Source organism: Gobius niger (genome assembly GCF_951799975.1).
Source record: "Gobius niger genome assembly, chromosome: 14".
Taxonomy (NCBI): Eukaryota; Metazoa; Chordata; class Actinopteri; order Gobiiformes; family Gobiidae; genus Gobius; species Gobius niger.
Window position 1 is genome coordinate 3,684,738 of NC_136865.1, and position 14,073 is coordinate 3,698,810.

The 14,073-nt window shown below is 47.1% G+C and overlaps 1 protein-coding gene across 1 annotated transcript; it reads left to right on the forward strand.

Moving 5' to 3' along the window:
* Positions 1-1,293: 1,293 nt before the first annotated feature.
* LOC306973382 (polypeptide N-acetylgalactosaminyltransferase 15-like) lies at positions 1,294-9,295 on the forward strand (the record flags this gene model as incomplete). The annotated part of the gene is made up of 10 exons (XM_079570308.1): positions 1,294-1,676; positions 2,583-2,749; positions 2,935-3,139; positions 4,140-4,310; positions 4,405-4,522; positions 5,425-5,619; positions 5,701-5,832; positions 6,240-6,344; positions 6,439-6,582; positions 9,143-9,295. 10 exons carry the CDS (start codon positions 1,294-1,296, stop codon positions 9,293-9,295), a joined length of 1,773 nt encoding a protein of 590 aa, XP_079426434.1.
* Positions 9,296-14,073: the final 4,778 nt, after the last annotated feature.

A 14,073-nucleotide genomic window follows, 5' to 3' on the forward strand; every position in this document is an offset into this window, starting at 1 on the left:
TTGTCCACACACTACAGCCAGGCTCACAGACTGAAGGCTTAAAGGGGAAAAAAGGTGATATTTTTGCATATTTGACCTTGTCGTGACCCAGCGGCTGTATGAGTGGTCAGCATGGGGCCTTTTCTTTCCATCATGGTGGTCTCTACAACGCTCCAGGATCAATTGTTTCGAAGGTTTTCTCTGCAAACTCTCACCAGAAAACCTTCCAAACAATTGTCCTGTAGCGTTGTAGAGGATGCACCGATCCAAAACTGGTATGGGACATCTATGGAAGCCCGTTTCCACCATGTTTAAAAAATAAAAACCCAATAAGGAGTCGTAATTACGAGATTTAAAGTCATAGTTTAAAACCCCAAATTTTGAGTTTAAATTTCGACTTTTTACCTGAGCCATTGTCCACCGGCATCGCCCTTTTTTCAAGCGTATGGACTGGATATCGGACAACACTGGGGAGATCCTGGTGTAGATCATGGGGATAAAGATCCACAGGACAGGGCAGTGGAAAGGAGGGACTAGTCCCTAAAATAAATAAAGTCTCAAATTCCTGAGGACCCTGAGAAGCACCTGAAGAAGCCCAACTACTACAGTGTGAGGAAAGAAAAAAATCTGATTCACACAGAAAAAGGACGAATGTTCTCAACCAAAGCACAGACACAGAGCTCTGTGATCTGCAAAAGCCCTGTCATCCCGGGACGCCCCCCCCCCCCTAATGACAGAGGCATGTCCTCACTGATCAGAGGGACTGCGGGGCAGGCTGGGAGCAGGAGCAGAGCCAGGGCTGGACAGCTCAGGAGCTGCACGGTCAACAGTGAGGTCATCAGTCCGTGCTCCGAGGGGCTGAATGAGTCGTTCTCCAAATGTCTCTCCGGATGAAAAAGAACACTTTTTACCAGACCTCACGTGACCGAGGCTCCAACAGTTAAATGTGAAAGTGCCCCATGTTCCCTTTACAGGGAACAGTGGAACTCCTCGTCTCCTGAGCTGAAACAGGACGTTGATCTTGAGGCTTTAAACAAATGAAGGCGTGTTTTAAAAAGAGACCAAGTGCATTGACCTAATGTCCTAAATAATGGAACTGTGTTGTTTTCTAAAAGCTCTTCTCGGGACGAACATTTCAAATGAGCTATAAATGTTGCAGCGTGTTACTTGTTTGTCCCTATAATAAATGAATGAATGGCGGGCTGTCCCGACGCAGAGGCGCGCGCAGGTGGAGCGCGGCCTGGGTCTTCATGTCACGTGACTCTAGTGAAGTGGTGATCGTGCCTCTCTCTGCAGACCTGAGCACACCGGACCATGAGGCCGTGCGTGAGAGCGGCACGCAGGAGAGCGCTCTCCCTGTGGGCGCTGCTGCTCGGGCTGGCTGCGCTCTCTCTGACGCTCACGGACCTGTTCACCCAGCGCCGGTACCGGCACAGGCCCGAGGGCACACCTGCGGCTCCCCCGCCTCTGCGGTTTGCCCGTCCGCCCGGGGTGGAGCTGATGGTGGAGCGCGGTGAGGAGGCTCCGGACTCGCTCCTGGAGGAGCAGCTCCTGTCAGTGCGGCCCTCAGGAGGAGACACACACGGAGCCCTGAAGAAGAGGAGCTACAAGCTGCTGCTGCCGCCCGAGCGTCCTGTGACGCGCGCGGAGCAGGGCGCGCGGACAGAGCGCGAGAGTCGAGAGTCCAGAGCCCCGGGGTGAGTCCCACACGGGACACTCTGTTTGTGCCCACGAGTAACGTTCCTTTGACCTCTTAACCCCCACCGATACTGAGCACATTTTATCCAGTTCAGCTTTACCCAAATCTAAAAACAGGTCAGTGTCATGCCTCATTTGAAAGCTAAGACCTGTTCTAAGAACTGATCGCAACTTTTCTGTCTGTCGCGTTTCGCCACATGAATGTCACTTTTTGTCACTTTTTGGTTGCGTTTTCATCCTGGTTTTTAACGTAAATGAAGGTTTTAGATTTGGGTTCAGCCAAACTGGAGAACATGTGCTGAAGAGGTGAACACCACTCGAGTACAGTAGAGTTTAAGCTGAAGTGCTTTATTTGTCCTGTGTGTTTTTACGGCTGCAGAGGGACCTGTGGGGCTGGAGGATTCACCTATTGTGCATGTTTTGTGGAGAATGGGGAAACTCATAGGGAAGAGAAACCTACAAACTCCACACAGACAGGCCCACACTGGGGAACCCGGGACCTTTGTGCTGTGAGCCCAGAGCGTTTACTGCTCACTGTATAAAAGACACCACTATGACTATTACTACTACTAACTGTTTTTCTCTCTCACATTTTCAGCCTATTTGCCCCCCCTGGTGTTTGTGTGGGCTGAATGTAACAAGTCAGTTGCTCCATTGTGAGATCAATAAAGGCTAATTTTATCAATCGCCAAAACATGATCCAGCTCCAAAAATGCAGCACAGTTAGATAAAAACATAATATTAGGCTGATTGGAGTTTCATTTGTTTTATGTTCACACGTCACATGAAGCTTGTGTCACTTACAGACTTACTCACAGTACACAACACATTATTACTCAAATACAAGTAACAAAAGTACTCTCATGAAGCCCGTCCCCTGATGATGTGTCCTCGGTGTGTCGTAGGTGTCTGGGGGGCCAGTACAGTGAGGTCCTCCCCTCGGTCAGCGTGATCATCTGCTTCCGGGATGAGCCTCTGCCCTCTCTGCTGAGGACGGTGCACTCTGTGCTGGACACGGCCCCGGGGCAGCACCTCAAGGAGCTCCTCCTGCTGGACGACCAAAGCCGGGACGGTGGGTACAGGCCAGAGGAAGGCTTTGTACCGCAGCATTTTTCTGGATACCAGTACTTAAAATACTTGGTTTTGAAGTCATTTAATGGCTTTATCTTGTGCTCTTAGTGGCTTAGAAAAAGAAACAAAAAAACACTTCCATTGCCGGTAAATAACTCCCCTCTGCTTCCTGTGTGTCCTGTCCAGAGGAGCTGAAGGGCGCTCTGTCTCAGCACGTGTCCCGCCTCAAGGGGGTGCGTTTGATCCGCACTCCTTTGCGGATGGGCCCCGGGCGGTGCAGAAGTCTGGGGGCCTCCAGAGCTTCGGGGGACGTGCTGGTGATGATGGGGCCCCGCTGCGAGTGCCACCCTGGCTGGCTGGAGCCGCTGCTGGAGAGGCTGGCTCAGGACAGGTACAGACACGCTTCACTGTGGGACAGGGGGAGGGGGCTATGGGCTGAATCACCACTCACAAGACACTTCAGTTAACTCCGCCCCCTCTCTCCGCCCATGCAACTTTAGCAGTAGTAGATATGTAAATGTCACAGCAATAGGTGACGCTACTTCACAATGCAGCTATAAGGAGTTGACATCTGCAACACAGCTTCATAAATGGCTAACACACAAGCTAACACACAAGCTAACACACAAACTAACACACAAGCTAACACGCGTTTTGATTGACTCACCGCTCTTGCCTCCATCGGGTGTTTTTATTGTGGGACTCGCGTTGGTTATAAGAGTTTAATCCACTTTGGTTCTGGCCAAGGTTCACCAAACATAAGAAGAACAGATGTCCAGAGTAGGTTAGAAAGAGCTCCTTCTTCTCAACTTTGGCTCAAAAAGGACTTTGTTCAGATGCCCAGGGGTTGCGTATGTTTACTCTACAGGGGCAGCGCAGATCTGTCGAGCACTTCCTTCTTTTTTTATTCATTTTTTCTTACAACAGAAATAATGATAAAGCTGCTTTATAATAATAATACATTACAGACGTTGGGCACTTCCTGGTTGGACAATCATACGTGTGTGTGTGTGTGTGTGTGTGTGTGTGTCTTTTTCCAACCAAATTTACCGTTTGGCACAAATTAAGTTACCTTGACCTTGTACGGGTAAAACCTTTGTCTCATCATTGGGGGTGAACACCAAACACAAGCACCTGGAGAGTGAAAACCTTTAATAAAAGAGACTGGTGGACAAAACCATATCGAACAAAGAATACATTTAACCACCATGAAGAACGAGGTTCCGAACAGGGCTTTAAGTCTAAGAAGAACAGTTTCAGTAAGATTATAGACTAATATCATCCAAAGGTTATAACTAATAGCTAATATAAGTGCATCATTTTATAGTAATGTTAATTCATTCAAAGTGTAAGACGAAGTATGACTTTGCTTTTGTTTGCCGCTCTTGCAGGACCCGGGTGGCGTCCCCCGTCCTAGATGTGATTGACCCACAGACCCAGCAGTACAGCGCCTCCCCCTGGCCGCTGAGGGGAGTGTGGGACTGGAGCCTGGACTTCCACTGGGAGCACCCCCCTGCTGCGGTGGGACAGGGGGAGGAGGACAGGGACATCCTGCCCCTCGTGTGAGTCACTAGTCTAATATTGCAGAAGAGTACACAGTGAAAGTCCATATGAGTCTACAAACGAACGAAGGTGATGCTGATGTGTCTGGTTCAGGAGCCCCGCGCTGGGAGGAGAGGTGCTGGCTGTGGACAGGCTCTTCTTTGACCGACTGGGAGCCTATGACCCCGGGGCAGTGGCGTGGGGGCCCCAGCAGGTGGAGCTGTCCCTCAGGGTAAAGACACACACCATGAAGACAGGCAGCATGGGTTTGCCAAAGCCTCCTAGATTCTGTTACGCAGCATGTGATGAAAGATCACTGGTGTGGAAAACACAACAACAGCCAGGGGTTAAAGCTCCAACACCAAATAAACAAAGAAGAAGAAGTATGGAGATGATGGTTGATTTGCTGAAGCTGTGCTGGACAGAAGCCCACTTCTTATTTCATAACAACCAATCTTGTATTTTCAGTTTTACAGATTAATTTAAGAAATAATAAAAAGAAAAGGTGATTAATGTCGGGCCTTTTAACACAGTCTTTCCTCTGATCTGATCCTCTGAATCTGTCGCAGTTTAAAAGCAACAAAAAAGGAATCCTGGCTTTTCTTTAAGGATTTAGATGTCATTCCTGCAATTTCCTGCAGTAATGTTAAAATGAAGTATCTGTGCTCTTACTTGAGTAAGAAAAAATAGTAACACGTGACACAGTGAGTAAAGGGAAAAATCTTCATTTGGATTTTGTTACTTAATTCTTCATAATAATTCATTTTCATATGTTTTTATGATATTTTCACATTATTTCATCATTTATGTCACCACTAAATCATTAACCAAACCTTAACGCTCTAAATGTTAGTTGAGTAGGCTAACACTACTCAAGTAACATTTTCTCCAAATACTTTTTTACTCTAATATTTGGGCTACTCTGCCCATTTCTGCTGACATGTCATGATCTCAGTTTAAGAGTGTCCATCACCTTCTCTTCCTTTGCTTTTTCATATTGATACAGAAATGAAACCTTTATATTCTCTGCTCATTCATGTCAATGGACGGGGGCTTCTGTTTCACCCCAAGGGGGCGCTACCTCCTCACCTTTAGTCCATGTATGACCATCCTGACCCCATACTGTTCCCGCAGGTGTGGTTATGCGGGGGCTCTTTGGAGGTGGTCCCCTGCTCTCGGGTGGCCCTCCGCGGGGGCCCCAGCCCTACGTACGACCCCCCTGACCCAGAGCAGCTTCAGCGGGACCGGGTGCGAGTGGCCGAGGCCTGGATGGGCCCCTACAAGAGCCGGTTCTACAACAGGGACACGCTGGCACACTTCATCAGACAGGTACCAAGCTCATCTCTGTAAGCCCTTTACAGAAGAGCAGGGGAGCGCTAAGCATTCTGGGATATGCTGTATTCTCTGCAGGCCAGGGCCCCTAACATGACGGAGCGGGTGCAGCTGCAGAGGGCCCTCGGCTGTCGGGACTTGAGCTGGTACCTGTCGTCTGTGGCCCCTGAGCTCTACGTGCCCCGGGACCGGCCGGGACTGTCCGGAGAGGTAACATGCAAAACATCCTTTTCCTGACGACAAATTACAGTGATGAGCTTAAAACTGGGGGTGAATAAGGTGAACATAAACCTGATTTATTCTGTGTTTTGTTTATTGTCATTCTTCATAGTAATTGATTTGTATGGGATTTTCACAAATTGTCACATTTAGTTTGTCATCATTTCTGTAACTACTGAAACAAAAATCAAACTTTTATGCTCAAACTGTTCAAACTCGGTGCTTGCACAACGTTTTCTTCCAGTAGTCTCCTTTTTAGGGTCATTATTTGGGTCAAAGGAGTAAAAACAACATATAAAGTAACGTTGCTCTTGCATGAATCCTTGGGCCGCTCAACTGGTCTCTGATCAAACATCAAACTGACCAAACGTGACTTGTGTTTGTGTTTGTGTGTGTAGTTGTATAATGTGGGCAGTGGGAGCTGTATGGACTATCCCAGAGGAGCAGCACCTGTCCAGGGCCGGGCCGCGGTCACGGTGCCCTGCAGTGGGACGGGAGCTCAGGTGACGGATTTCAAATGATTTCAAAACATCAATTCCCGTGAGCTGATTGTGTGTGTGTGTGTGTGTGTGTGTATGCGTGTGTGTGTGTGTGCAGCACTGTGAGCTGAACTCTGCTGGGGAGCTGCGCTGGGGCCCCGGGGCCGACCTGTGCTTGGGGGCCCTCACAGACCGCGTCCTCCTGACCCCGTGTTCCAGAGAGGGAGCGCCACCTGGCTCTCAGCGCTGGAGCTACAGGGAGGTGAGGGAACACTAGCCCATACCGGGACCTGAGCCTGCAGGGGGCGCAACAACAACAACAAACCTGAGGGCCATACTACGAAGCTGGTAGAACTGAACCTGCTTCAGTTCCTCTAAGAGAAGAGAAGATAATCCGTTATTGATCTTATAAGAGAAATTCACTTGTTAGATTCGGATCTCAAGAAAAACACTCAACAGACCGGAAATGTGCAAGCACTTAAAGGAACAGGGTGACTGTTTAAAGGAGCAGTTCACCGTTTTTCCATTCTGAGATATGTTCTTACCTGAGCTTAGACGAGTTGATGCGTACCTGTCTGGTCTCTGTGTGTGCGCTCAGTCACGCAAAAAGACCAAAGATGTTGTTAGCATTTGGCCTCTCCCAGCATATTCCTATACGTTTATTAAGTGTGACGTCACGACTTCCGCTTCCGGGTCCTAGCATACCGGCTAACATGCGAGAAAAACCCCCATTAAAAAGTCTTTAATACAACAATCAATATTTCTGAAACTCAACGGGGAGTGACTGAACATACTTAATTCTCAGACTCATTACTACCTACTGCTAAAAAAAGTATTATTTACTAAAGTCGGTGCTTCCGGGGTTAGCGTAGCTGCTCCACCGTTAGCATTTATTTCCACTAAACCGAAGGTACCGATTTGAGTAAATATTGCTTTTTTAGCAGTAGGTGTGGCCTTTTTGGCTACTGGGCCTGATAAATAAGTATGTTCAGTATCTCTCTGCTGAGTTTCACGAATATTGATTGTTCTATTAAAGAGTTTTTTGTAGTTTCTCACACATCTAAGACCCGGAAGTAGAGCTGTGACGTCACCACTTAACAAACGTATAGCTCCAAACTGGGGTGAAGCTAGAAGCGGCCGCGCTGTTCCACTAGCATTTCGACTTTACTGCGCGGACGTCAAAGTGCTCCTAAGGTGTTATTACGCCTTACAATATAGTGCCTCTTTTTATCCGCTTAGAAAATCGACATGGTTGATTTTGTGTAACGAGACTTGGATCATGTAATACTCACGTACCAGTATTTAAATAGGGAAAACGTGGAAGAGCTTGGTCGCTTCTAACATCACCCCTCTTTTTTTTTTAAATCTTTATTTGAATTGGGACAGTGCACATGAATCAACTTGTGTTTTTTCAACATGTACATGTGCCGGAGTTAGCCATATAGGCTAATTTTCATCCGTAGTCCCATGGCAGGTTGATGTCATGACAGATAGGACAAACAACAGGCCCAAACATACAGCAAAAACACCATCACAGAGACATAAAAAGACAGTGAATGATGTATGACAACATTAAATATGTAAAAAAAAAGAAAGGGACAATACACAAAACACCACAATCTTCCACACAGCCAGACATGAATCAGTGGTTGTTGACTTTAGACCATGGGGTGTTCACATGTCTGATTGTCCAAAAGCCACTTCTTATAGGGATATGCTGGGAGAGGCTAAATGCTAACAACATCTTTGTTTTTTTTGCGTGACTGAGCGCATGCACAGAGACCAGACAGGTACACATCAACTCGTCTAAGCTCAGGTAAGAACATATCTCAGGGTGGAAAAACGGTGAACTATTCTTTTAAATAGAACCCGGGCCAACAAACCCAGACATGGAGCTTTTGAATAAGTGGTTCTACAAAGCATGTTCTCAGTGGGTTTAGTTCACCCGGAGTTTCTCTGAGGATTAGTGAGGCACGTGAAACAGGAGGAGTCAGCACCAAGCGGCCAATCACAGCAGAGACACAGAAACAGTTCATCTGAATATCAGAATCTATCACTAAACTGATGACGAATATATTCTACAGCACCTCGAGTCTGAACCGAGCAGCTCTGAAGGAGAATGTTCACATTTGTTAGCAATCTTTACTGAAATCTTTACTGAAAGCATTTTGCACGTCGTCCTCTAAGATCAGAGTCACACACATGTGCAGAAACATGATGTCGCTGCTTTATAAAATCCATGCAGTTAAATAAAGAACTTCTGTCGCCGCTGCTTAAGGTGCTTCCCCCTCTTCCCTCTGCAAACCACAGAGTTTGGGTGACAAAGCGGAGGTTTCTCTCCTCTGTTTGGCCTTAACTAAGCTGGAGCTAACCCTGGTCTAGAGCAGGTTAGGCGCTAAAGGCAGGTTTCCATGGAGATCTACCCTGCTAGAACGTGATCCAGCTTTGTAGTACCACCAGGGTTAGCGCTCAACTTACCCTGCTAACCCTCTAATCCAGCTTCGTAGTGTACCCCACTTCCGACAGCACGCAGATGGGGTTTCATTTCAAAAGCAGCTTATTAATACATTTACAAACATGAACACAAGCAAGTAGCAAAAGACGAGCATTCACATATTTACTTTCTCTCTGTGTAAAGTCCGGGTCCAGTTTGGTGCACATTTGAAACAGCTCATTTCTGCCTTACCTTCCACCGAAAAAGCAAACAATCTGAGCCAAAACCATCAGAGGAATGGCAGGGTTTGTGTAAAATGGCCGACTTGTTTCTTCTGTAAATGTTTCATGGGTGGCTCTCTTTGGGCTTTCGTCTCTCTCTCGTGCAGACGAGCGGTCAGCTGGTGCACTCGGCCTCTCAGCTGTGTCTGCAGGCCGAGGTGGATCCTCCGGGGGTCAGAGGCGTGGCGCTGAGGCCCTGCTCTCACCTCCCCGTGCAGCAGTGGAGCTTCGAGCAGCTCCTGGATCCTGGAGAAGAATGAACTTTGAACTCTCACTATCGTCGTTCCTGTTGTAAGGAACATCTGCTGTGGAACATGTGGCATTGTTTCTGTATTGTTCGGGATGACATGTGACCTCAGTGTGTTTGTCAAGTTTGTGATGTTTACAGTAAGTGAGGAGACCTGGAACGTTTCTATAGTAACACTTTGCCGCTATATGAAGTTGCACAGCTTGTGTAACAGTGTGATTTTAATGTCCCATCTGAAATATCCCAGACTCAGCACATTGAAGTGGGAAGTACGTGGGCTGGAGAAACACTCATGTCCAATGGTGTTGCATGTCCAGCACAAGAGCCGATTTCCTCCAGCCAGAAGGGGTGGGGGAGAGCGGTTGTGGGGGGTGAACATGTGCATTGGTTTTGTTTGCATTTACAACCAAGCGGGGGCCGATCCGCGTGCACTTTCTCTCGAGACATGAACATGGTTTAGCTCACGATGGGTTTATATCGTTGTTAGTTTGACCTGTGAGAGTCTATCAAGCTTAAAGGCACGAGGAAGTGAATGTCAGTGGTGCTTCCACAGTGCCACGCCCACGCGCCAGGCACAAGATCTGGCCCCTAATCAGATTTCTTTCTGATGTTACGCACTTGTGTGTATAATCTAATCAGGAAAACAAATAAAAAGGTCTGAGCTCATTCTACATATTAGGACATGGCTGGAACATGCAGGGGGAGGAAAATACTTAGTTCTACATTTTTAAAACTCTCTATAGTCCCTTTAACTTTGTTGAGATCAATACAGTTATGAATCAAAACAACAGGAGGCGTCATGATGGAGCCTGTTGACTCTAAGTCCAAATGTGAAGGTGCAATCACTTTCTATCATCTCCATCTGGTTCTGCAGGTGGAGCAGAACATTCTGCTCAGGCTCATGTAAAACCAGATCAACATTAATGCTACAAAGCAAGTGGACACAAAACCAATAAAATGTTCTAAGTAATGTAAAATAGTATGTATTAATGTATTACAGTACACCCCCCTCACCGCCCCAGTCATGGTGCCACCCCTGGCCCACCCCAGGGATCAAAGTCTGGACGCCACTGAGGGATTATTGTGATTGACTTTTAGGTGCTCAAAATGTGCTTTTTATAACATAACTTCACCAAAGTGTTACTTAGAGAAGCCTTGTTTTGTTGTGCCGGTTATGACAAGTTTACTCTGAGTTATTGTCTGTGGGCAACATACTTTGTCAGATAACATCGGGAATGAATCTGTAATACACAAGACACGTTTCAGACTTGGCATTTTGGACTTCAGTTTCAGATTCCCACAGAATAAGTGACTTCAGACCGTCTATTGTTAAACCCTGTCACACAGTCCTGTAGGAGAATAAAGCAAACAGCAGCAGCTGCAACAATGCAATAAAACCTTGACAAACCACACAAAAACAATCTTTTTATTTTAGTTTCTGTTCGCCGGGTTGTTTTTGTGTGTTTATTGTGTGATAAATTCCAGAGGTGGGTAGTAGCTAAAATATTTACTCAAGTAAGAGTAAAAAAGTAACTGGGGAAAATGCTACTTGACTACAGGTAACTGAGTATCCTGTTCTTTATTATTCATATTTTTCTGAAGAACAAAGTACATGATTCACAAAGTACATCTATTTTACATGTCACGTGAGGATTTTGCCACCTAAAGATTTTTTTTGTGTGTGCAATTTTTTACTCAAGTAAGAGTACAGATACATTATAATGTTACTTGAGTAGATGTAACGAGTGCCATATGGTAGAACTACTGTAAGAAGTACAATTACTTCAAAAAGTTACTCAAGTAGGCCTACATGTACTTGAGTAAATGTAACTGAGTACTACACGCCTGCATTTACAGTAGGCACACTTCAGGGGTTCCCTGCTAGAGCATTTCCCCAGACCAACAGCAGAGGGCGCCATTGTGCTGTCTGTGAGCTCAGCTGTTCCTCTCTTCCATCTGGGACCGTCACCGCCACATCTTCAACTTTCAGCTTCTTAAGATAGGATGAGAAAAGCCTTTATTGATCTCACAGTGGAGAGACTGATGTAACTGTCTCATACTGTGGGGAAAAAGTATTTGGTCACTTTCCCATAGACTTTCTATTGGATTTTGGCCAACTGTTATACAAAGTACCCACATCTGTTAACTACAAATGGCACCAATTCAAGTATATCACAGACCTTGTGAGGTGATGTCAAAGACACGGTGGTCCTTTGTTACAACCTATCCCAATACAGGGGTACGTTGCTGGGGTAGGTTGTAACAGTTAGACAAAAAAAAGCAAAAACAGAGGCCAGGTCATGTGACATGTTTCAAATAGAGGTGTACTTAAATAAAAGAACAATCCAGAACAATGTCTCTCTCTCTAACCTGTCATATGTTTAACCTCAGGTGGAGTCAGTCCATAATACAGGTCTGTCTGAGTCAAAGAGTCAACACTTCCTCCTGCACCTCAGACAAAACTCTGCTGAGGCTTCAGTGTGACCTGCACTGGGACGATCACTGGACCTCAGTCTCTCAGCCTCTGCAGCATCTGCTCTGTTTTACACTGCAGATCCCATGAGCCTTTGCAACTGATCTGACTCCACCTTCTTTCTGACCACGTCAGAAAGCACAAATCTGTCAGTCTTTCTTTTCCACTGTCTAGGCATTCTGTAAAAGTATTAAAGTCAAGTAGGTGTTATTAAGTGTATATAGTATACATATATATCTGTCAGCCATTGTTTAGCTGTATTAGCATAATGGCTTGAGATTAGCAGGGGAAATGTGCATCACTATGTGGATCAGGGAGGAAGTGTAAACACTGATATGTTCATTTGACTCTTGTCTTATGCCTGAATGGTGGAACTGGTGGTATTACAACTCTCTCCATGCTGCAACCACACACACACACACACACACACACACACACACACGCACGCACACGCACACGCACACGCACACGCACACGCACACGCACACGCACACACACACACACGCACACACACTCGATGAGGTTGTGGAAAACCAGTCTTTGATGTTCTTATGGATCCATTTATATGTAAAATGTGCTTGGTTTCCAAACAGGTCCAAAGAAGCATCAGAAGAGACTGGACTGACCTTAGTCTGAAGCAATGAGTGACTTTCAAAGAAATATTAACCACAAAAACATTCAAAAAAAACCTCATCAAATCTCCAGAGAGACGAAGGATGCTCTTGGTGAAAGCAGCTCTCCTGCCTTTGTGCCGGGAGCTTTCACGGCCGTTGGCATTGAGTCAGGAGGAGAAAGGAGTTTTATTTGTGCAGCACTTTCACATCATGCTCACGTTCAGGGGAACAGTGACAGTTTGCACCGATCACAGCTGGATTACAACCACCAGTGTCTATATGACCCGTGTAAATGTTCACAGTCACATATGACGCTCCTAAAGAAAGGTGGAACTGAAGTGGTGTGGTGCATGTTCCCTGTGGGGCCGCTCTCCAGTGTAACACGCATGTGGAGTTTCAGAGGGTAGAGAGAAGGAGAAAGGAGTGATTTGGGAAAGGCCTGTGCCTCCTCACCCCCCTTTACATTTCAGCTCGTAGTCTCTCATTCGCCTCCTCCCAGCCCCTATTATTTCCCCTCTTTCTCCCTCATCTTCTCTCTCTCCCTCATCTTCTCTCTCTCCCTCCTCTCCCTCTGCCACTCTCACCCCTACCCTCATTCTTTTTCTGCCCCTCTCCCTCCATCTCCCCCTATCTTTGTCTCATCCCTCCTGCCCCATCGCCTCCCTGTTCTCCCTCCCCATCTGCCTCTCTCTCTCCATCTCTCCCCCTTCCCTTTTTCCCTCTCTCTCCCTTTCGCCCTGTCTCTCCCTCTCTCTCCTCTTCTCTCTCTCTCTCTCTTTTCCCCCTCTCTACCCTTTCTCCTGCTCCAGCTCCCTCTCATTCCCCTCCTCATCTCCCCCTTTGTCTCCCCCTCCCCATCTCTCTCCTCGTCTCTCCCTCTCTCTCTACTTTCCCTCGCTGCCGCCTTCCTCTCTTGCTACAGTGATAAATGAATGTGTGACAGTGCTCCCATGGGTGCTGTGGGACCGGTAAGTTTGAGGGAGGGGTGAGTGAATGAGGGAGGCAGGGGGGAGAGGGGGGTACGGTGTCTCAAGAACAATGTACATGAACGCCTTGATGACTGCGGGCCTTAATCGCTCTCACGGGTAAAAGAGAGATTTTACGATCACCTGTCTCGCTGATCGAGAAGGTGTGGGAGGAAGACGGGAGGGGGAGAGAGAAGGAGAGAAAAGAAGTGAGGAAGAGAGGGAAGTACAGGAGAGAGAGTAGGGAGGAAGTGAGGGAAGCGCAGGAGAGAGGGAGGAGGGAAGAGAGGGGAGAGCGAGAGAGGGAAGAGAGGGGAGAGCAAGAGAGAGAGAGGGGTGAGGAAGAGAGGGAAGTGCAGGAGAGAGAAGAGTGAGAAAGAAAGGGAAGTACAGGAAAAAGAGGAGTGAGGAAGAGAGGGAAGTGCAAGAGAGAGAGAGGAGGGAAGAGAGGGGAGAGCAAGAGAGAGAGAGAGAGGAGGGAAGAGAGGGGAGAGCAGGAGAGAGAGAGGAGGGAAGAGAGGGGAGAGCGAGAGAGAGAGAGAGAGGAGTGAGGAAGAGAGGGAAGTACAGGAAAGAGGAGTGTGAAAGAAAGGGAAGTACAGGAGAGAGAGACGGGAAGAAGAGAGGGAAGTGCAGGAGAGACAGATGGGAGAAAGAGAGGGAAGTGCTGGAGAGAAAATAGGGAGGAATAAAGGGAAGTGCAGGAAAGAGGAGTGAGGAAGAGAGGGAAGTGCAAGAG